Source organism: Natator depressus, chromosome 13 (assembly GCF_965152275.1).
Source record: "Natator depressus isolate rNatDep1 chromosome 13, rNatDep2.hap1, whole genome shotgun sequence".
NCBI classification, from domain to species: domain Eukaryota; kingdom Metazoa; phylum Chordata; order Testudines; family Cheloniidae; genus Natator; species Natator depressus.
This window is the reverse complement of record NC_134246.1, coordinates 1,466,944-1,492,289: the sequence shown is the minus strand read 5'-3', so window position 1 is coordinate 1,492,289 and position 25,346 is coordinate 1,466,944. Positions and strand designations below refer to the sequence as shown.

The following is a 25,346-nucleotide window of genomic DNA, read 5'->3' as shown; positions in this document are numbered from 1 at the left end:
AGATACGCTGGAGGGTAGGGATAGGATACAGAGGGCCCTAGACAAATTAGAGGATTGGGCCAAAAGAAATCTGATGAGATTCAACAAGGACAAATGCAGAGTCCTGCACTTAGGATGGAAGAATCCCATGCACCGCTACAGACTAGGGACCAAATGGCTAGGCAGCAGTTCTGAAGAAAAGGACCAAAGGGTTACAGTGGACGAGAAGCTGGATATGAGTCAACAGTGTGCCCTTGCTGCCAAGAAGGCCAATGGCATTTTGGGATGTATAAGTAGGGGCATTGCCAGCAGATCGAGGGACGTGATCGTTCCCCTCTATTCAACATTGGTGAGGCCTCATCTGGAGTACTGTGTCCAGTTTTGGGCCCCACACTATAAGAAGGATGTGGAAAAATTGGAAAACGTCCAGCGGAGGGCAACAAAAATGATTAGGGGACTGGAACACCTGACTTATGAGGAGAGGCTGAGGGAACTGGGATTGTTTAGTCTGCGAAAGAGAAGAATGAGGGGGGGATTTGATAGCTGCTTTCAGCTACCTGAAAGGGGGTTCCAAAGAGAATGGATCTAGACTGTTCTCAGTGGTAGCAGATGACAGAACAAGGAGTAATGGTCTCAAGTTGCAGTGGGGGAGGTTTAGGTTGGATATTAGGAAAAACTTTTTCACTAGGAGGGTGGTGAAGCACTGGAATGCGTTACCTAGGCAGGTGGTAGAATCTCCTTCCTTAGAAGTTTTTAAGGTCAGGCTTGACAAAGCCCTGGCTGGGATGATTTAGTTGGGGATTGGTCCTGCTTTGAGCAGGGGGTTGGACTAGATGACCTCCTGAGGTCCCTTCCAACCCTGATATTCTATGATTCTATGATCTCTAGAGGTTCCTTCCAGTCCTACAATTCTGTGATAGAACCTGTGTTTTTAAATGTATTCCAAACTAAATGTGAATTAAACATCTCCATTCCTTTCTAGCCAAGTTCTCCAATTGTAACACTTTCCTCGGCTCCTCTGTCTTGCCCATCCTTTATTTCGCCCATTAACACATTGACAATGGCAGACTGCTGTGCTGACAGAGCCTGGATTCACATATATTTTGGGGCATAAAGGTGGGTGGAAGAGGAGACAGAGATTCATGGGAGGCTGTGAAAATAATAACAGTGGGGTACACACTGTATTGACTCACATGCCCTGCATCACCCTGCTAAAGGCCTGGTCATTGCAGAGGGTGCAAATCATTTGCAGAGTTTGTGCCAATGTCAAATATGGGGCAGTGCACCAAAGGGCAACATTTAAATAAGGGCAGATGAAACCAAGCACAAAGCCACAGAGCAAATGACAGCCTTCACCTGCTCTCCCTCACTGAATCATTTGTTATCGCTTCCTGCCTTCCAGTATGCATTAAGTACAGACTTCAGGTTTCACACATTTCAATGTATTCTAAACTAGAACTTCTCAATGATGTCTTTGCTTTAATCCTGTTGATTAAGATTGATGAGAAATAGTGGCAGTAAAAAATCTCCTCCGTTGCCTCACTGACGGGAGAGGGGTGTCAAGGTTTGTTATTTTCACAGAAGAAAATGCAATATACAGAGAAGAGGGATCGTCTTCTCATTGCCATCAAACCAGATTAACATGCATTTCCACAATTCTGCCTAGCCTGCAGCCAAGAGAAGCCTCACTCAATTGCGCTGGTGTACAAAGAACAAACGACAATTATCTGTTTGCATGGCACTTTCAAATAAACTGACAGCTCATCTTTTCATTAAAAGGCTGCAGTCACCTAAGCAATCAGTGTGCCATGCCCCAATCTGGGGCCTGCCCCTTTGTACCACAGGTTATCTGCGTGCCACATAAGGGCAACAAAACAATCACAAAAACACTAGATACACACAGTTTCATTTGCTACTAATAAATGTAGCTTCCTCAGGAACAGATTTCTGCCGGAGGTGGTGTCAGTTTTTCACGCACCAAGGAGATGTGGAGAGCTGCTGGCAGGAAGAGCAGAGGAGATAACAGGTTTATCTGGTGGCCGGCACCGTTCAGCTGCTCTGTCATTTCGACAGGATAAAATGGAGGTGAAGGATGGCCATGGATAAATCAGTGCAGCCTGTGTGAATGCAGGCTCACTGCAGAGGGGCCTTCAGGATAGCAGGAGCCAACTACACCACACACACTGTATCAAATGAGTTGTTCATGTAAAAAAAGGATTACAAAAAACCCCAAATGCCATTGAGCCCATATTTCCTTAAAATGAGGACGACGACGACGTTCAAAAAAGTTGTAAATGTCCTAGCAGCTTGTTCTGCTGGCTTGGAAGAAAGCCAGTGTTCCCAGGGTGCCAGAGTTCACCTGCTGCGTGGCTGAGAGGGGAGGTTAGGAGCGGGGCTGCCAGCGCAGTAAGAAGCTGCTCCACTCCTTGTTGTACTGGAGCTGCCTGATCTTTTCTAATATGAGGACCCCTCGCCCTCCACTCCTGCTTCCATGTACCAGTCTCACTCTCTCCTGTGCATCACCTCCCTCTTTAGGATTTGTAGTCAGTAATTGAACACAGAGCCAATTTCTTCAGGAATACAGACCAGGTGGATTTGTCACTGATACGCCCTAGGGTCTGTCTACCTAGCTTCACAGATGTATAGGCCAGAAGGGACTAGTATGATCCTTTGTCCAACCTCCTCCATAGCCCAGGCCATAGGACTTCACCCAGTGATTTCTGCATCAGGCCCATTATTTCTGGATGAGCTAGAGTACTTCTTTTAGAGACACATCCAGTCTGGATTTAAAGACTGTAAATGACAGACTCCACCACATCCCTTCATAGCTGGTCAATGGTTAGTTCCCCTCACTGTTAAAAATGTGATTTCCAGTTTGAATGTTTCTACCTTCAACTTCCAGTAGCTGGATCTTGTTGCTTTTGTCTGCTAGATTTAAGAGCCCTCTGTTATCAGCCCTCTCTAATGTAGGGTACTTACACACAAGGACCAGGTCATCTGTTACCCTTCTCGTTGATAACCTAAATAAGCTGATCTCTTCAAGTCATAAGGGAGGTTTTCCAGACTTCCCATCAATTCTTGCAGTTCTTCTCTGAGCTTTCCTTTTTTTTACAGTAGGGACACCGTATTCCAATAGTAGTGTAACCAACGTCATATGCAACTGAATGTCATCCCCCTTTTCCTCCTCAATATTCCTCCACTTAAAAATCTACATTTTAGCCACAGCACCTCCCTGCAAACTCACATTCAGTTGGTTATGTTTGAGGACCCATCAGACCTTTTCAGTCACTGAATTTATGGAGAACCGCAAGGACACTGAGTCATCTTAAGAATGCTTCAGTGTTTATTCTTTGGCTACACCACCTATCCTGTCCACTTTCTATAGCTTACTCTACAGACACATGGATGTGAAGTCCTATTTTACGATACAATGCATGAACAAACACTATGAGCCCAACCATACAAACACTTACTAGTGGGTGTAGTGTTTACTACTGGGAGCAGTCTCATTGACATTAATGGGCCTATTTTTAGTAGTGAACACTATGCCAGCACTGGCAGGATCTGGCCTTCTCTATTTAATCTCTCTTCCCAAATGATGGTACAATTATTCTCCAAGTCTAAAATATTTCTGAGCCAAAAGGAGGAGTCTTCACTTGCTTGGCCTATTTCCGATGAAAATGTTCCAATGTGCCCTACTGCCCAGTTAATACCAGTACCTATGGGCAGCACCAGAACACAGCTAATTGAATTGCCACAGACCGTTCCTGGCTTATTTTAACCCAAACTTGACATGAAGCTTGGCTGAATCCATTAATTAAATCAAGGTGCCTTCAGGAACAATGAGCAGTACTAGCCCAAACACATCTACATTTCTGGGCACCACAGGGTACATTCACAGCTTTCCAGGAACCTGCAGCACACTATACGTCACACCCATTGACATGTGTCTGTGTGTGAGAGAATGTTCTCACACTTGGTTCTTCCTTAAGAGATGATTAGAAACTGCTGCTGCTTTGAGTCCATCAATAGAGGACCCTGCAGCTGATCAGCTTTGTCCGCATCCTACATCTACTAGGCCATACTTCATCACTCCCTTGGTCACATATGGGCCTCAGACTACACCTAAGGCAGCTCAATCAACTCCATGTATAATGGTCCTGTTATCTGGAAGCTTTGCAAAGTCTGAACGGAAAATGTTGGTCCGGGGGAGGGAAACAAGAAGGTTAGAGGCCAAAGCTGCTACCTACCCTGATGCCACACCCAGAACAATCACCTTGCAAGACAGGCCTAGATGCTTCTCTTTTGAAAAAGTGTCAAACCCAGACCCACAAAAGCCTTGTATGCACCAGGGAAAAAAGGTGTGCGCTTACCATTACTAGCCAACCCACAATAAACAACAGGAGGTAAAATCAGAATGAAGATAAGGCCTGTTAGAAGGTTGAGGTAAATAGTAGGCTCACTTCTACTGTTTCCTTTGACCTGCTAACACATCAAAACTACCCACCTTTTTTCCTAGTGTGGATGCAACTGATTCCCAAGAGTCTGCAAAGACATGCATGAATGCAAGGCAGAGCTGGTCACCAAAAGCTTCTGCTTTGGACTCTCAGCTATCCTAGCAGATAATGTTGACTTCTCCAGTGTACTGGGCAAGATGTGATTAAACAGTCAAAGTCCTAACCAATGCTCTGACTTGCCTTTGTTTCTGAGCAACACACAAGGCCCATTAGTCTTCCTTTGTTCCAGGTAGGTCACATATGGAACATGGTTCCCCACTGCACCAGAGATTCTTCTCGGTCCAATATCACTTTAGAACCTCACAGACCTCCCTACTCCTCCCTAGACAGATGGACATGGAAGATTTAGGATGCAAGCAGTTCTTAAAATACCTAATTAGATCGATCTTGACTTTGGAAGTGGTGTGTTGGAATACAGATTAATCTAGTCCACGGCTGGCACTGGCATCTGCAGCAGCAGGAGGTCCTGTCAAACCAAGCCATAACATTACACTCTCTGCCTTTATTATTATTTCCCCCCCTTTTTAAATTTCATTAGAACGGACATCTGGCTAGCAGGGCAGGGAGCTGACAGACAGCCGCGCACAGACACAATCCAGTGGAATGCTGATGCAGATTAAACCAGCATCATACCAAAGACAGAGAGCTGTACGTTTTGGGGGTATCAAAGCACTGACAGCACCCACTTGGTGGAAGGGCGAGAAGAAAGGAAGGGGCAAGAGCCCTCTTGGCACTAATTCTGATGAACCAGTGGAACAGGTTTAACAGAGTTTTAAATCGTTTAAAATCAAAATTAGAAAGATCTACAGGATATGCTCTATTCAGTCACCAGTTATTGGACTCAGTGCAAGAATCACTGGGTGGAATTCTAGGGTATATGTTACGCAGTCACAAGGAGTCAGACTACATGACAATAATAGTCCCGTCTAGTCTTAACATTTATTCATTTATGTTAATACTTTGCACTTTTACAGAGCCCTCCAGCCACGATTCTGAAAACGGTACAAAGATGAATTACCCCTTGGAATCCCAGGGTGGAGGAGGGCATCACTGTGATTTTACTGATGGGCGAAGTGAGGCCCAGAGAGCCAGTTGTCCAGGGCACATGAGAGCCTGTAGCAAGACAGGATTAGAGCACCACACTAGGCAAAGTTCCCCTCACACACTTAGCAATGTTATTTTCCAGAACAATCTCTTTATTACAAGAACCTTAAACGAAGTTTTATCTTTAAAACTAATTAAACCCTATTTTAAAACCCTAATTTAAAACATTAAAACTAAGACTCATTCACATAAGAGGATCCTGTTGTATTCTGAAAAGTTGGTGGTAAAATAATAAATTGGTGCAATAAATTGGTTTAAACAGATTGATTTCCTTAGTAGGCATTTGCTTTGGCAGACCACCGTGTGAAAAACATTTTCTGCTGTCTCACAGATGATGTTCAGTTAGAAGAACTACCGGTAATCCTTATCAAGTCAGTTTTCTATTTGTATTTTACCCTTTCCATGCCCTGGGAATTTAGTCACATAGCAGATACTCATTTTAAAGGGTATTGCTACATTTCAGGGCATGTTACCATGGATCAAGAGAGCATTTTTAGTAAAAGAGCTATTCCTCTTAAGGAAAACTGAAAAGCTGCGTCACTCTAATTCACTTCTTTTTATTATGGGGCACACTGGCAAAATGCCCAAACTACAGATACTTGGTAAACAGGAAAGCGGGTGAACTTCTTCCAAAGTTAGAAAATAAATTACTCTTAAATAAAACTGACATTTGGGGAAAGTGAAGGCAGTTGAATTTGGATGACTTGGTATGAACTTCCTCCTAGCTCATTACGATCTCTTGGCGTGCAAGGAAGATATTGTTCTCTCTCAGGTTGGGCACACCAGCCAACAAGTGGGTCAAAAGATTTGCTTCCCTACAGGCAACCTGATGATCCACAGAGAGGAAGCCCTTGCCTCTCATACCTGAATTTGTGTTTCCTCCACTTTAACCCACTGAGTGCGTTCAGGAATTTTAAACCAGTAGATTGCTCCAAAAGCAACAGCCCAATAGCACAGTTTGAAGATCAGCATACAGGCCTCTCATCCATCCCTAGGGCATGCTAAGGTGTCCCATCAGACTCCTGGCTTTTTTTGCCAGATGAATACGCTATTTTATTCAGCTTTCTGAAATGTAGGAGTGTTGCTTTTTTTTTAAAATGTTAATGTTCTGCACTCACATACCCACATTTCAAAATCCAGTCCGTCGTCAACCTTCTTCACAGAATTACCAAACTCTGCCACATTCCATTTCATTCCTCAGCTCCCTTATACTCTTCAGGTATCAGACGTCACTGCATCTTCCTCTCGGTCTGTACACAGTGGTGGGGCATCAGTCCTCCTGTGACGACCCACCATCTGGAACAGAATTCCTGACTTTCCTTCACAATTTAAGTCTCACTTTAGCATCTTCGTCTCCTTGGTTTATGATTCATAGCCATCTTTTGATTCACAAAACAATCAAACCCTAATCTGAAATTCAGTTTGCTTCTGATCAATCAATTCCCCTCAACCCTGTCTACAGATGCTAGCTGTAGGGAATGTCATACTTAAACGTATTACTTGCATTTAGCTGAATAGATTAACAGCCTGAGAAAGGCCATTACCAACCCACACTGTGTTGTAAATCATGCATGGTATTCAGTCATCTACCGGGATGCTCATCTGGATTACACGTCTACAGGAATCGTAATCCTTAATCAAGAGGATTATGGCAAATAGCTAATCCTAAAGAACAAACACAAAGTGTCTAGTGGAATTAAACTTCTTTTCCTACAGAGCCCATTTCTCCTCCCTTTCCCTTCCTTGTGTCCTCAGTAATCTCAGACAATATCTGGAAGGGCTTGGTTAACTAGGTCCAAGAACATCAAGACCTTATCTACTATAGGGGAAACTCTCAAAAACATTGCTTTTTAGATAACAAGCACCAAACCAATATATTTCTATTTTTTGTGGCACTACAGCGAGTAGAGAGGGCACCTCAAATAAAAAATTCTCCACTTCCAGATGCGTTCCACCTCCCTTCATACCTCAAATACTCATCTGGATCTGGATACAAAAATCAGATCACATTAATACAGAAGTAGACTGGATTGCAGTGGCTTGCTTGCAATAATAAAATTCTAAGTGTTCGCTATGATCAAATATAGTCAGCACCTCTCCTTCACAGACTGAAGATGACTACATATACTATTGTCTTCAGTTTTAGCAAGACAGAAGAAATTTGTTTTCATTAAAGGCAGTTTTGTTTGTATGCAAAAATATCAAAGATAATGCAAACAGCAAGACTCTTGATAATGTAACGTCACCACACAACGTATTAACAAAATATCAAAACAACAACATGTAACAAAATAATCGAAAAGATAACAAAATACTTAAAAATTCATTGCATGAAGACTAAAAGTTTTGCCTCAGAAAAGCCTAAACTCAACACTATTCTGGTACCAAGACACACACACATGTAATATGGTTCATAGGAATAAGTTTTAAAGCAACCACAGGCCTTCGCCAAAACACAACATTAATGGTAGGCCTGCTGGATGAGGCAATAGCCCCCAAAGATCAGTTGGATTACATTGCAGGTGTGTTACAGTCAAAGTTACATATGATTATGTCCCAGAAACCTCAGTTGTAAGATCCACCGTATAAATCAGGAAAGCATATCCCATACCAGAATTTACTCTGGCAGAAAACTGGAGATTAGAACAAGAGTAAATCCAGTATAGTCAATTACACAACGTGGGTCAATCTTTGAAGTTTAAGTGATCCATCAGGACTGAAGTACAAGGGGTCTCTCATCATTAGGACCTATTTTTTTCCTTTTATCCCTTGTTATATAATGTATAAAAACCACACCTAACCCAAACTATGAATGAGACCCCTTACAATACAAATCACCCTTTAGGCACCATATAATTTTTATTGGTATCAATACTATAGAAAATTAGAGACAAAAACGTAGTTATCCCAATCACCAGAGTTGGCACCTTCATGCTAGTTTTTAAAGAGATAAATACATTATATGAAATTGTTCCTATAAAATTTAATTTGGACTATAAAATTTTCTGTAATGAATGAAAACTAGCCAAGTTGCACTGACAAAATAATAAATACTCTAGTAAAAATTCCATATCCAAAAGAAGAGTTTTTAGAGATGAGGATCAACACTATTTTACACATGAACTCCTAAGTGAAAAGCATATTACTAGTGTACCCATAAAAGTAAAGTGAACCTTCAATGAACATTGCGAAATATCCAGATACAATTCATGCAGAGTCCTCAGCCTGTGTGTCTTTCACACATCATAGGCAAAGCTTGCCATGTTCATTAACTCTGTGCTCCAAAGCCTGCAACAGAGAACTCTGAAGCACCATGAGACCAAGCCTTGAGGCAACATGCCAGGGTGTCAAAGCATCAGGACAAGGACATTGAGATGCCAGTGCCACAATTGTTATTTGTGTTACCATACCACCAAGGAGCGCTAGTCATGGACCAGGACCCCACTGCGCTAGGCACTGTACAAATACAGAACCAAGACAGTCCCTGCCCCAGAGAGATGACAATCTTAACACAAGACAAGACAAGAGATGACAGGTGGAGACAGACAGACAGGGGAGCACAAGGGAACAATGAGACGACACTAATCAGTATGATGGGCAGTGGTCTCAGCAAACTAGCGGCCTAGCCACCACAGAAAAGGAGTGTTTTAAGGAACCACAGAACTAAAGTTCCTGCAGAGTCCCTGGGAGGTGGGAGCCTGGGGCATTATTGGCGCTGCTAGAGCAAGTGGTCACCACAATAAAAAACAAAGGAAAAGAGGACCCAGGCCTAACTGGAAGGCTGGGAGGGAGCAGAAAAGATCCCAGGAAGATGTGCCAAGTGGGAAGGCGACGTACACCTACGCAGGTGCTGATCTCAGTCAAGGAGAAACAGACTGAAAGGGTCCAATGGCGAGAAAGTTACGCTTCATGGTGGCATGTGGCCATGGGAGGGAAGATGGCTTGGGCTCCTACTCACTACCACTGTCTTTTGGGACCTTCAGCACTTGGACAGTCCCACTCATCTCACGCCACAGAGCAGAGATACATCAAGGAGAACTCTGCACCCTGGGGTTTCTACTGTCCCAGGCAGAGAGAGAGAGACAAAGCTGAGGGGACAGAGGACAGATGATAGATGGGTCTGAGAAAAGAAGTGGATTCAGAAACCACACAGTAACAAGGTTTCCAAACAGCAAGAAAAGCATCAAACACACATTTTAATCCTTGTTTAACCAAGTGCTTGTTAGCGAATGGCTTAACCCATTCTTTAAATTAAATACCATTTACTCCTCCCACTGCTCATTGGTTAAGCTTCCACAGCAAGGCAGAAAAATCCCTTTTACAATTTCAGGCTCAGGAAAAACAAAATGGAGAGCAAACACATTCTCTGTGTAACATGTTTCACCAGGTGGTTTATTTTAGACCCTCAGATGTGTGCTAGATCCCTTGCAATACAGATACAACAGAATCCCAGCCCCAAGAAGTATCCAAACCCGCTTGAGACAAGATGCAATGGAGATGAAGGGTTAGAAATGTAGTAAGGATGGGTTGGAGGGTAAAGGACTCTGCAAAAGCCAGTGCACAACACAACAGAGCAAGGCATTTCTCTCTTAAATAAATGTTTTAATTTGCTAATTTCTTGAGGACATCACAAAGGAAGTGGGTTTTACGGAAGAGAGGACAGTGGCCTTTGGACCAGCTCAGAAAAGAAACCTCATGGATCGCTTGGAATAAAGCCCAGAGACCTTGCGGGAGAGGTAGACAAATGAGGTACCTAGACTGTCACTGTTTGCAGATGGATGGGATAAGTGACCAGGATGGTTAAGTAGGGAAGGACAAAGTAACGCAGGGCCTTGAAAGGGAGGAAAGGAAGCTTGGACTGGAGGTAGCGGGGAAAGAGGGACCAGAGTGATATGGCACAATGGTAGGCTACAAAGAAGCTCTTTGTACAAAAGCAGTTCTGTTCGGGATGGGGGGGCCCAGAGCATGTAGAGAGGTTAGCATGAGGTTGTAGGACAATCAGGATGGAAAGAGAGGAATGCTGGACAGAAGGAAAAAGGTCAGAGCTTAGAAATGCCATGGAGAAACATGCACTGAGCCTCATAAGTGTTGAAGCAGATCCTGCATCTGTCCTAAGGGCCCTCCTCCAAAAACCAGGAACTCTGTCTACAGGAGGAGTCTAAAACAAACCTACATCCAGGAGAAAAGTAAATTTAAGAGCTGTTTTTTACTCCATTTTACCCCCACTTGCAACCACAGCAGAGCTTGAGCCAAAACCCAACTGTAACGCTTCCCGTCCCAAACTGGATGTGGTGACTGCAACGTTCCTGACAAGGTGCAGCTTTCACCCCCACATCTTCAGGGACTCTCAAAATTACTACTAGCACAAACCTACAAACCCACCTTTCCATTCTATTGTCAACTACACTGCTAGGGCTCTGCCATAAGCTCCTGGCTCTTTTCTAATGGAAGAGCGGCTCCTATTCCTACTCTCCTGTTTGATCAGCTCCCACAGCAGAAACTTTCACCCCTGATAAAAACTCCATGATTGACATGTGCCAGCAAGCAAAAAGCCCTCAGAAATCAATACTTCTGAAAGCTGCCACTCCACTCCCAAGTGGCACAAAGATTATGAGAACACCACTGAGAAAAACATACTGCAGTGCCCTGAGCATGCCCGATAACTGTCCACTCCCATCTGGGCAAGCAGGGGGCACACAATGAGGCGGCATGGCTCAGGGATAACAGAGCATAGTGAAAAGAAAAGGAGTACTTGTGGCACCTTAGAGACTAACCAATTTATTTGAGCATGAGCTTTCGTGAGCTACAGCTCACTTCATCGGATGCATATCTGTTTGCATTTGGAAAGGAAGATGATGTCTGTCTGTATCTGTACAAGTTTTTTCATGCAGTTGATAGATTTCCACTCCATACGGCTAAATGCAGTGCCTTGCTTAATGACAGGTTTCATAGTAACAGCCGTGTTAGTCTGTATTCGCAAAAAGAAAAGGAGTACTTGTGGCACCTTAGAGACTAACCAATTTATTTGAGCATAAGTGAGAATCAGTCAGGGCACTAGGAGCGAGCACACTTCCCCCTAAGACTAGTGTGCGTGTGTGACATTATATACCTTGGGGGAGCGTACTGTAACCCCCATATTCCTCATTTTCATATAATTGTGATCTCACATATAAAGCATGCCTTCTAAAGTATCAGGAGAAAGGGTATGATCTGCTGAAAGTCATTTCTCTGTCCATATATGTGTATCATTAACGCATATGAAGTTATGAGAATTGTGTTGTATGGTGGTCACTAAAATACGCTGTAAATTGGGGAATCAGCCAGATATTAGCTCTATTAGGAAAGTAGCCAACACCCGGGCAAAAACAATGAGGAGTCCGGTGGCACCTTAAAGACTAACATTGATTTAGGCATAAGCTTTCATGGGTAAAAAACCCAGTTCTTCAGATGCATGGAGTGAAAATTACAGATATAGGCATAAATATACTGGCACATGAAGAGAAGGGAGTTACCTTAAAAGTGGAGAACCAGTGTTGACAAGGGCAATTCAGTCAGGGTGGATGTGGTCCACTCCCAATAATTGATGAGGTGGTGTCAATACCAAAGGAGGGAAATTGCTTTTGTAGTGAGCCAGCCACTCCCAGTCCCTATTCAAGCCCAAATTAATGGTGTTAAGTTTGCAAATGCCTGGACGGGGTGTCAAACAACCCATCAATAGCCACTGTCCAGCAAGGGAGCTACAATGCAATGACTCACCTGCATGAGGCCACATCAGGGGAATTGCTCAGCCTTGCTTGGAGAGACTCAACAATGCCCCCCTGACATGCCTGGATTTGTGGTCCCCAAGCACATGGACTGAGGGTATAAAACAGACAGAGTGGACACACACTAGGCCCTTCTCCTGCCCCCACCTACGCTGCAAACAACCAAGACACTGAGAAGAAGACAAGACTCCAACGCAGGAGATTGTTCTTTAAACCTGGGCCAAACCTGTATATTAAGGACTGCGATATCCAGTGGGGTGAGAAAAACTGCTTAATCTAGTTGCTGCCCAGTCTAATAGGATTGAGAGTTTAGACTGCGTGCTTATATTTTATTTTATTTTGGTAACCACTCTGACTTTTTGCCTATCACTTAATAACACTTAAAATCTACCTTTTATAGTCAATAAATTTGTTTATCTTTACCAGTGAGTTTGACTGAAGTATGTGGTAAATCTGCTCAGGTTTGACAAAGGCTGGTGTATGTCCACTTTCCATTGCTGAAGTGGTGAACCAATTAATAAATTTGCACTGCCCATCCTGAGCAGTACAAGATGGTATATTCCTGGGGTACAGTGCTGGGGGAATTTGGCTCTGGTGCCTCTCTCTGTGTGATGCATGAGTGGCTCTGGGAGCGTTCATGCAAGCCAGCCGGGTGTGGGGCTCGGCATGCGGTTGTGCCGAGTGATCACAGCGCCTGGAGGGGTTTGCTGCTGGTCACTAGCAAGGCATTGAGAGAGACAACCCAGGCTGGAGACAGTTAAGGGGGCATAGCGGTCCCGCGGTCCCACAGTCCCAGCTGCACCCCGGGGATCTCATCACAGCGTGGACACCACAAGATATTTCAGTATTCCCATTCTATCAGTGGCTCACAGTGTCTGTCCTCAAGCCGTGTTACCCCCAAAGCACAGAACCACTACTGGGTTGCACTGCTGCTGGCAAAACATTTGGCAAGGCACAGGCACATGTACACACCAGGACAATGGCCCTGACAGGATCCAGGGGAACCCTGTTACACATCTCACTTAACTTAAATTGCTATAAACCCAATAACTCACCTGCCCAATGATGCAAAACATAGAAAATTGGACTTATGGAAATAGGTTTTTTTAAAAAAATCTCTATAAAAATAATCTCTGGACTCTCATCTCTCTCTGTCCCTCATTTCCGCTGACCAATAATGATCTAGAATTATGTGAACAAGGAGCCCAGTACATGCTACTCCCCTTCCCCCAGAAGACAGAACTCTGCTTCACTTTAAAATATAAATAATAATTAATAACCTAGCCCTTTTGCAGGATTTGCAATACACTGGCTAATCCTCACAATACACCCATGAGGTAGGTAGACAGGCATTGTCCACAGACTGAAGAGGAAGAAACTGAGACGAAGGTTAAGTGACTTTCCCAAATGCACGAATCAAATCAGTGGCACAGCCAGCAGACCCAGGTCTCCCTATTCCAAATCGCACAACTTAGCATAGTGATTAAGGTTCCTCCATAAAGGGAATGCGGCAATTGTTATTTCCTCCTGGGAATAAGATTCCAAAACAGCATCAAATCGATCATCTGAGTGTCTCACCAGATCCCTCTCTCCAGTTTTATTACGCAAATCCAAGTAACAATGTAAAAGAGCATCTCTTCCTCACCACCATCTATGAAAAACAAGGACCATGTATATAAATAGCTAATGGAACCTGAATTGGCCAGCCTTCATATAAATCATAACTAGCCCTGGCACTGCTACGTTGGCCTGCAAGTAAGCATCCTCCCCACATCAGAGACAAGCAGCTAGGAAAGCAGCAGCCACACCAGGCCTGCATTTCTTGCTTTGTTTTATCATCTCCCTCTCCCAGTCCTGTTGTATTCAAGATGCAGAGCTCATCACAACAGCTATTACAGCCCAAACATGCCTTCCAGGAGCTGTCTTGCCAAGCCATTGCCTTCATTAATATAATGTTATCAAATTTCTAATGTTGGTGCTCTAAAGCAAATGTACTGTTACAGCTCACTCCTGGCACATTTTTCAGGAGGAAAACAGCTGCTCGTTGAATCTGTCGCTTTTATTCCCTGCCATCCAGACTCCCTCTCGAACACAAACAAGTACAGACTCCCCCCTACCTGGCTGCTTTTCAGCATTGCTATTCTGACCATAGTAAAAACTCTACCCTGACTAGAGATGGCTGAAGTTAGTTCAGTGTGGGGTCTGAGCCAGTAGCAGGTAATGTAACACAGTCTTGGAGGTGTCATGGTATTCTCCAAATCAAATTGAAAGAATGTGAAGAGCAATTAGATAAAGACAAAAAAACCAACAGCAAAAAATTTGTAAATACATCAGAAACAGGAAACCTGCAAAACAACCAGTGGGGCCACTGGCTAATCGAAAGGCTGAAGGAGCACTCAAGGAAGACAAGCCCATTGTGGAGAAGCTAAATGAATTCTTTGCATTGGTCTTCACTGCAGAGGTTGTAAGGGAGATCCCCACCCCCGAGTGATTCTTTTTAGGTGACAAATCTCAGGAACTGTCCAAGCCTGAAGTGTCAGTAGAGGTGGTTTTGGAACAAATTGACAAATTAAACAGTAATAAGTCACAGGATCAGCTGGTATTCACTCAAGAGTTCTGAAGGAAATCAAATATGAAACTGCAGAACTATTAACTATGGTATGTAACCTATCACTGAAGCCCCCCAACCTAAAGCAAATACTCACCAGCAACCACACACCACACAACAGAAACACTAACCCAGGAACCTATCCTTGCAACAAAGCCCGTTGCCAACTCTGTCCACATATTTATTCAGGGGACACCATCATAGGGCCTAATCATATCAGCGGCTCGTTCACCTGCACATCTACCAATGTGATATATGCCATCATGTACCAGCAATGCCCCTCTGCCATGTACACTGGCCAAACCAGACAGTCTCTACATAAAAGAATAAATGAACACAAATCAGATGTCAAGAATTATAACATTCAAAAATCAGTCGGAGAACACTTCAATCTCTTTGGTCACTCGATTACAGACCTAAAAGTGGCAATTCTTCAACAAAAAAAAAACTTCAAAAACAGACTCCAGCGAGAGACTGCTGAATTGGAATTAATTTGCAAACTGGATACAATTAACTTAGGCTTGAATAAAGACTGGGAGTGGATGGGTCATTACACAAAGTAAAACTATTTCCCCATGTTTATTCCTCTCTTCCCCTGCCCCCTCCCCCCACCGTTCCTCAGACGTTCTTGTCAACTGCTGGAAATGGCCCACCTTGATCATCACTACAAAAGGTTTCTCTCTCCTCCCACCCACCCCCAGCTCCGCTCTCCTGCTGGTAATAGCTCACCTTACCTGATCACTCTCGTTACAGTGTGTATGGTAATACCCATTGTTTCATGTTCTCTGTGTATATAAATCTCCCCACTGTATTTTCCACTGAATGCATCCGATGAAGTGAGCTGTAGCTCACGAAAGCTTATGCTCAAATAAATTTGTTAGTCTCTAAGGTGCCACAAGTCCTTCTTTTCTTTTTACTCAAGAAACAGTTTTTGGAGTCAGTATAGATAGCTCTCTGAAAACAGCTGCTCAATTTGCACCAGCAGACAAAAAAGCCAATAATATTAGGAAGCATTAGGAAAAGGATAGATAATAATACAGAAAATATCATAATGCCACTAGATAAATCCATAGCATGCCCACACCTTGAATACTGCATGCAGTTTTGGTTGCTCCATCTCAAAAAAGATGTATTAGACATGGAACAGGTACAGAGAAGGGCAACGAAAAGGATTAGGGGTATGAAACAGGTTGCGTATGATGAGAGATTAAAAAGAGACTACTAAGGGGAGATATGCTAAAGGCCTATAAAATCATAAATGATATGGAGAAAGAAAGAGGGAAGGCTTATTTACCCCTTTGTGTATCACAAGAACTAGAGGTCACACAACTAAATTAATCAGCAGCAGGTTTAAAACCAAACAAAAGCAACTACTTCTTCATACAATGCAGTCAACCCGTGGAACTCATTGGCATAGGATGTTGTGAAGGCCAAAATTATAACCAGGTTCAAAAAAGAATTAGATAAATTCATGGAGGATAGGTCCATCAATGACTATTAGCCAAGGTGCCTAAATCTCCAACTGCCAGAAGCTGGGACTGGACAACGGGATGGATCACTCAAAATAAGACAGTTACCTATTTAAGATCCACTCATACTCTTCACTGTTTTTTCCAACCGTTTGAATTGCCCCCTGGAAAGTTCAGCTAGGAAATCTCTGGTACAAAGCCCAAGCATCACTGTCAGTATTTACAGTTCTCCTGCAAGATGCATTTCAACTATATACAGTATACAGAAAAAAAATGACAACTGACAGCAGGAGGAGGACCAGACCCAGCTCAGGTTACAGGGTCCTGGAGTACTCTACTGAAGCATTCTGTAAAGCAGGGTCTCCCAGAGGAAAAAGGAAACAAAGAGAGGAACTTTAGCTGTTACTAGTTTATTTCTGCAATGCCTGATGTTCATTGAGTCACACTTCAACGCTCAGAGCCCTGAAAACACTGCTTTTGAGGTGACATTTGTAGTTGCCTCATTACTCTTTTCAAAAGAGTTTTGCATCAAAGAGACAGATCTTCAAACAGCAGACACATGTACACATATACAATAACTTATTAACAGCCACACGGGAAATGGAGCCACTCTGAGCTGCTGGTACTGAAATAAGCAAAGCATCTGTGTGAACAGCTAACACGGCACCAAGAAAAGGAGGACTTGTGGCACCTTAGAGACTAACCAATTTATTTGAGCATGAGCTTTCGTGAGCTACAGCTCACTTCATCGGATGCACACTGTGGAAAGTGTAGAAGATCTTTTTATATACACACAAAGCATGAAAAAATACCTCCTCCCACCCCACTCTCCTGCTGGTAATAGCTTATCTAAAGTGACCACTCTCCTTACAATGTGTATGATAATCAAGGTGGGCCATTTCCAGCACAAATCCAGGGTTTAATAAGAACGTCGGGGGGGGGGGGGGTAGGAAAAAACAAGGGGAAATAGGTTACCTTGCATAATGACTTAGCCACTCCCAGTCATTATGCAAGGTAACCTATTTCCCCTTGTTTTTTCCTACCCCCCCCCCCGCCCCCCAGACATTCTTGTTAAACCCTGGATTTGTGCTGGAAATGGCCCACCTTGATTATCATACACATTGTAAGGAGAGGTTTCAGAGTACTCCTTTTCTTTTTGCGAATACAGACTAACACGGCTGTTACTCTGAAACACGGCACCAAGGTGACTACACAGGCTGCTGTGTATGTTATGCTGCGGGGGAGCAACGAAAGGGCTGGTGTTCTATCCAGAAACCCGCATGGGCTTTTCAGAAATTTACTTTCCCCTTCCACCTCGTCCTGTAACAGGACAGACTCTGGCTGAGTCCTACCTTCGTGTTCCTTTTCAGTTGTTCCGACTTTTTTTATCTTCTTTGGAGACTTCATGAAGAGTGGGAAGATAGTCCTCAGACCCAGGATGTCTACAAACTTGTGACAGTTGTCTGTGCCCTCGGGTCCAATCATGGCATGGTCCAGTACCTTCAGAGCACTGCTGCGAGAAATCTTTTTTTCTCTGTGAAAAGAAAGTATCTGTGTTCAGGATGGGAGTGATGCATAGAGCTATGGAGTAAAGCTTCATTTATAGTCGTTGGAAGAAGTGGTGTGAAGAGGCAACATTAACATGGCAAAAACAAGTGAGAAGAGTCTATGCACAAATTCCTCTAAGTGCCTTGTTTTGCGATAAGCAGAACCGTTAGCTCCCTGGATCTCTCTCTTTCAAATCAACAATGAAGGCAAAACAGACTTCACGCTCTCTTCTGCTACGAGAGCAGTCTACCTCCAGGCTGTCTTAGAAGCGGCCACCCAAAGAGCATGGCGTTCCGTGTGCTACACCAAGTACGGTTAACCTTAGGGACCAGGATTCCAACTGAGCGTGAGGTCAGCTGAGAGGACATGAGCAGACTAACCTCCGTTGGGTTCCTGTTGGACAACAGGTTTCAGAGTAACAGCCGTGTCAGTCTGTATTCGCAAAAAGAACAGGAGGACTTGTGGCACCTTAGAGACTAACCAATTTATTTGAGCATAAGCTTTCGTGAGCTACAGCTCACTTCATCGGATGCATACTGTGGAAAGTGTAGAAGATCTTATTATATACACATAAAGCATGAAAAAATACCTCCTCCCACCCCACTCTCCTGCTGGTAACAGTCTATATCATGAAAGCAAGGAAGGGTTCCCGGTGATGTGAACAAAACCACCACTAAACCTGCCACATTCAGAGGCATATGGAAAAGGCATCTCTTTGTGCAGGTTTTCCTAAAATAGTATGCTCGTTTTGACAGCCTCATTTGCAGGCCAGCCAACAGAGGGGGCAATTGCCATGGGGCCCTGGCGATTTAAAAGGGCCCGGGGGCCCCCGGCAGCACAGCAGCCCTAAGGCAGGCTTCCTGCCTGCCCTCGCTCCACACAACTCCTGGAAGCAGCCAGCACATCCCTGCAGCCCCTGGGGAGGAGGTGTCTTCACACACTGCCCCCACCCTGAGCACCAACTCCGCAGCTCCCATTGGCTGGGAACTGTGGCCCATGGGAGCTGCGGGAGTAGGGCCTGTTGGCAGCGGCGTGTGGAGACCTTCTGGGCCACCCACCTAGGAGCCGCTGCCAGAGGGGTGTGCCAGTCTCTTTCGGGAGCCGCCCGAGGTAAATGCTGACCCCCGGACAACCTCCTGCACCTCAACACCCCCTGCCCCATCCTAGAATCTGCACCCCACACCCAAACTCCCTCCCATAGCCTGACCCCTAACCCCTTCCTACCCAAACTCCCTCCCAGAGCCTGTACTCCAACCCCCTGCCCCAGCCTGGTGAAAGTGAGTGAGTGTGGGGGAGACCAAGCAACGGAGGGAGGGAGGATGGAGTGAGCAGGGGTGGGGCCTCGGAGAAGGGGTGGGACGGGGGCATGGGCTCAGGGAAGGGCAGTGCAGGGGGCGGGGCCAGTGTCTTTGGATTTGCGCGATTAGACAGTTGACAACGCTACCAGGCGGGCATGGGGAGATAGATGTACCACAACTAAGGTACTGAAAAATAAACTGCCTTGCACAAATTGACCCAAAAAAATAACAGCTCTGTTAAATACATATTCTATGCAGAGTAACATTTAATAAGAGAGTCCAGGCCTCAAAGTATTATGCTAGGCACCTTAAAATGTCCCCTCAAGGATATAAACAGGCCTCTCTCTTAGCAACGAAGGAGGCTTGAAAACGCTAACACGTGCCACGCTCACCTGAGGTAGGAATCTGGCTCTCGCTATGATGAGATACTAAAGGCATGTTTAGGTGTCTGCATCTAGTATGTTCTGTTTACTCTAATAACCCTGTAAACACTTCGGAGCAGGGAGCATAGCTTGGGGAAAACTTCTGTTTCTTGGGGTACCACACACAGACCAAGTCAGCATTTAAATAATTAAAGAATAAACTTAAAGACGTTTCCCACACAACAGTGGTAGTGGAAAGAATAATGGTTACCATTCCATAAAGCAACTTTTTTGGCTAAAGCTGAATTAAGAGTCTTTACCACACATGCCAAGTTCCCAGTTTGGCCTTTCTATGACAACAGTTAACATCATCAATAGTGATGAACACACTAAATTTTTTCCCATTGGTGATGTCAAATGTAGCAGAGAAAACTCAGTCCCCTTAAATCATGTCTTGGAAGAAAGCAGATGGATTTTCAGCTATTTGGTTTTAATAGGAATTTGTAATTTTAACGTTTGCAATTCACATTGTAGGCAGGCACCTCAGAAGTAGTATTTTAAATTCTATGCATCTCACATCAGCAACATAATCGATCACAGCATATTTGGTGATACATTTTAAAAAACCTGTGAAACATGAACTGAGAAAGGAGCCATAGAAACATTCAGCTAGCAGACCAAGTGGATCAGATGAACACGTGCAGGGACAACACAACCTGAAGAACAAAAGAATCCATGCAGCCCCATCCAGCCCATGCTGCAGAACACTGAGGGGCTGGCAAGAATGCATACTCAGGGCCCAAGTCTGCATTCTTGTCATACCCCAAACCACAACGAAACCCGACAATGCAGGATCAAGCCCTTAACTGGTAAAATTCTCACTGCCTCTTAATAGACCCATACAAATGGCCAGAGCAGACCACGAGTCCATCTACTATATTATCCTCTCTCTGACAGCAGCCAGGATCAGATGCTTCAAAGAAAGGTGCAAGAAACCCCATTGTGGATAATTACAGAATAGTATGGCTACAATGGAAGCTTCTTCCTAACCTCTGTGAATTAGTGGTTAGTCTCTAAGGTGCCACAAGTACTCCTTTTCTTTTTTCTGAAACCTGTGAATTAGTGGTTATCTTATACCTGAAGCACAAAAGTATATAGCCCAACCAAAAAAAGTTACCCTGCCAAGTGTAACTGTGGATGTTTTCAATATCCAGTAAATGTCTTTTTTTAAATTCTGCTAAGACCTTGGCCTTACTCATGCTAGTTATGCATTAGATTAAATATATATATATAAAAATTGAGATTTGGGGGTTCAATCTTTTCCCTGTCCTGTTTGTTACCTGCACACCCTTCCCACTTCAAACTCTTCCTCGCATTCTGGGTCAAAGTAACAAAAAGCTAAAAAATAAAAGTCCTTTTTTTGGCTGAATAGCCTAAGAAATATTTTCAGAGGGAAGTAATTGCCTATTGATCAGCATTTAGGCAGGTTGCACAGAGCTATCTCTGGAATATTCATTGGATTTAAGTTCAGGCTTTTAGAGATCAATAGCTGTTTGACTGGACTGTCTAGGGTTGATTTTATTTGAAATATTTATTCTACTGGAGGGCAAGTAGTTTATCTTAGTCTCATCTGGGTTTATTGAAGTATCTTTTAGCTGAGCACTAATTCAAACACAAGCAGACGTGCAGCCCACCAAATAGAGAGTTATCTTAGTTTAAAAGAAGGACTCTGAAGCACTATAATGCATATAGCACCCTGTGGTTTATTCCTTTGATGCTGTTCGATATAAGAGAAGTATCCTTTGTAATGTCTATTTCTTTAAAAGGATAGTTGCCAAGGTTTTCCGGACCCCCATTAGCATAAATGTAAAGCCAATTATTATAAACCCTGTCTCTATACATCATCCTGTCTCTTATAAGCAGGGTTTTCTGAAGTCATTCAGTCCGTCCCATCCCAGCCATGCATCTCTCCCATTACATTACGCAGAGGTCAGAGTACACCTTGTGCAGAGAAGACCCCCCAAGAGCTGTAGTGTTATTTTTAATGGCAGCACTTACTGTCAGAGTAACAATCAACCTCCTGTGCATACCGCTTATGGTCAAAGGCACTGTATGCATCTACCAGGGCCACTACATGTGCTTCACATTCTCCTTTCTAAAAGATTTTCATGCTTCAAATTTGTATTTTCCCCATATACATCAAGAGAAATAAATAATCGTGGTTTTTGTAAAGGAAAATCATGCATCACCAATCTACTAGAATTCTTTGAGGGGTTCAACAAGCATGTGGACAAGGGGGATCCAGTGAGTATGTTGTATACTAGTCATTTGAGAATCATAGAACTGGAAGGGACCTCGAGAGGCCATCTAGTCCAGTCCCCTGCACTCAAGGCAGGACTAAGCATTATCTAGACCATTCCTGACAGGTGTTTGTCTAACCTGCTTTGAAAATCTCGAATGATGGAGACTCTACAACCTTCCTTGGCAATTTATTCCAGGGTTTAACCACCCTGACAGTTAGGAATTTTTTCCAAATGTCCAACCTAAACCTCCCTTGCTGCAATTTAAGCCCATTGCTTCTTGTCCTATCCTCAGAGGTTAAGCAGCAGTAAAGCATGCTCAATGGACTAACGGACAGACCCTGTGAGGCAAACGCTGGGTAAAATGTCTATGCTTAACAAAAAAAAAAGATTCAGCAAGGAGTCTAATTCCGAGCTTTGAAGGGATCATTGGGCACAACTGGACTAGTAAACATACGAGAATGTTAAGAGCCATGAAAGATGCACCTTGAAAGGACTATAGACAAGCTCTGTGGAGCTGTGCACTCACAGATGCATGTGTCTGGTTTTGGGCCTTGTACCGCTCACATTCCACTTGTTTATGCTGCACAGTCAAAGACTGTTTTTGCACAAGTTAAGCAAAGCCACAGTGAATTTCTTCAGAATAGAAATGTCTGTCATTCAAGCAATGGAAATTTCTGTGCACCCTCTTTGCTGCATTTGTCTGTGTGTGCATGGCTGCACCTTCAGTTAATAACCAAGATAGATTCACTTTATTCTTGCTACACAACAGAGATCCCTCTCAACATGTCCCTTGAGAACACGGTGGTCGCTTCTCTTCCAAGCCCTAACAGGGTTTTACAGCAAAAGTAATCAGCCTCATGTCAATGTTTTCAAGGAAGCTGACAACACAATTCTGGTTTTCTCCCTGTGTTGCCTTTTTAAGTAAACTGAACCTTTTTTGCTCAAGGCAGCGCCTGAGATTCCACACTGCATAAAGTGCTTCCTGGCCAGCAGAAACCTGAACTGTGCTCGAAGACAGACTTTAATTGAATGTGACATTTCTAAACCTCCTGTGGTGGCCACCATCTTGCTGATAAATTATCTCATTCATGAGAGGCAGCCCACAACATAAACAAGGCTCCAGGCTTGGGCACAAGGTGCATCCTCAAGAATTCTATCTCCTCTAGGTCTCACCTTGTCTCTGACCTCTCTTCTGTCTCCACTGCCCACAATTTCGGTCACCCTCAATCCTCTGTTCTCCTGCTTCTTCCATAATTGCTTTATGCAAATCTGTTTATCCCCACCTCTGCAATATCAGCCATCTGCACTTCTCCTGAAGTGCTCATCCTCCTGATCTGACTGGTGCAACTCCCTTCTCGATGACTCCCCCGCCCCCCAGGCACAGATCACAGACTTCAAGAGCAGAATGCTGCCACCCACCTTCCCACACGTACAAAGGGCGATGCCCACCGCAGGTCTATTTTTGAATACCACTGCTGGCTCCCCATTAATTCAAGCCTCAGTTCAACACTGCCCTCATTACTGAAACAGTTACCTTGTGTGCATTGACTATTTCTTGTTTGCTCCGTCCTCTCATCAGCTACCCATCTCCTCTCTTGCCACTGTCAGAATAAGAACTTTCTCTGCAGTTCCTGCCATATGGAATAGCGTTCCTGTATCACTCTGCTTTGATTCGCCACGTCTTTTATTTTTAACTTTAACTATATTAACCCTGTGGAACATTTTAGCAGCCAATTAGTTAAGCAGAATAAAGGTGTATCATACAGACGCCCAGTACATAAGGGCTGAAAACGAATTTCAGCTCTGCTTTAAGAAGAACATTTGCCCAATTTTTGTTGAATGTGTCACTTAAAAATACATTATCTGAAGACACAACACTGACTATGGTTTGCTATTTAATGGGAGAGTAGATGAAGGCTATGTGCAGTCCCTAAGGGAAGTAAGAAAACAAGTTCACACAAGGTGCAAGTTTCCTTTGCTGGTAGATATATAGTCTTAAATCTCAGCATAAGTAACCCAGACCTGTTTTCATTCCTTTGTCGTCCATGGGAATCTCTTGGGTCACTTTATCTGCTAAACTAACCATTCAGCTGAAGGACACCACACTGTCTGGCAGCTCTGGATATATAATCTCGCTAATGGAGCGGTTACACCAGTGATACAGACCTGCTAACGTGCTTGGAAGCAGGAGACAAAGAATGTAACATACTCCTCAGAAATAACCAGGAGTCAAGCCACAGAACATTCCTACCTAGCTCTTCTCTCTCACACACCAGGTGATGAAACATCTATTAGAACTTGGGAGTTGTTAGAACTTTTTAGAGCTGTTAGAACTTGGGGGAGTGTAAGGGGGAAGCTACATACACTTAACATTCCTTAAATTCTTCAAACTTTAGCTAAAAAACACCGCCTGAAAAAAACAAAACAACAACAAAGGAATCAGCTGCAGGAGTAAAAAGAGAATGTAGTCAGAAGTCCAGCAACAGAGTGGGGGCAACCCAGTTAATTGCACCCAATGCACTATGTATGATTACCTGCCCTATGGGCAGATGGCATACGTGTGCGTGCAGTGCAAGAAGCTCCTAGCCCTTAGAGACCGTGTTCATGCTTTGGAGACCAGGGAGGCTGAGCAGGAGCAGCTAAGGGAGATAGAGAGGTACACAGATGAGACTTTCCGGGACACAGTAGAAATGTCCCACCCCCGGTCTGACAGCCTCTGTACTGTTGAGAAGGATGAAAGCCACAGGGAAGGAGAACATCCAACCGGAGCAGAGGGAAATGATCCAATAGTTGGGACCCTCCTTCCATATGATCTTGTGGTATCCTCTCGCACTGAGGATACCACTCCGGGGGTAGGGAACTCCAGTTATTACGAAGAGACAGGTATTAGTAACGTGCGAGTCGATCATTAGAAACATAGATTGCTGGGTTTGCGATGACCAGGAGAACCACATGGTGACTAGCCTGCCTGGTGCAAAGGTTGTGGATCTCAAGACATCTAGATAGGCTTATGTGCAGTGCTGGGGAGGAGCCAGTGGTCATGGTACATGTAGGTACCAATGACATATGCAAGGATAGGAGAGAGGCCCTGGAGGCCAAATTTAGGCTGCTAGGTAAGAGTCTGAAGTCCAGGATCTCCATGGTATCATTCTCTGAAATGCTTCCAGTTCCATTCATAGGGCCAGTGACACATGCAGAACTGCAGAGTCTCAACGCGTGGATGAGACGATGCTGTAGGGAGGAGGGATTTAGATTTATTAGGAACTGGAGAAACTTTTGGGATAGGGGGAGCCTATACAGGAAGGATGGGCTCCATCTAAACCAAAGTGGAACCAGATTGCTGGCATTAAAATTAAAAAGGTCGTAGAGCAGTTTTTAAATTAATGGCTGGGGG

At 44.0% G+C, this 25,346-nt stretch overlaps 1 protein-coding gene across 2 annotated transcripts in view; it reads right to left on the bottom strand.

Moving 5' to 3' along the window:
- The window catches only part of CTNNBL1 (catenin beta like 1), a 111,797-nt gene that overhangs the window by 29,566 nt on the left and 56,885 nt on the right, over window positions 1-25,346 (bottom strand). For both annotated transcript variants that reach the window (XM_074969488.1, XM_074969487.1), the window contains exon 11: window positions 17,794-17,975. In XM_074969488.1, coding sequence (XP_074825589.1) covers window positions 17,794-17,975 — 182 coding nt within the window. The remainder of the gene's footprint in view (window positions 1-17,793; window positions 17,976-25,346) is intronic.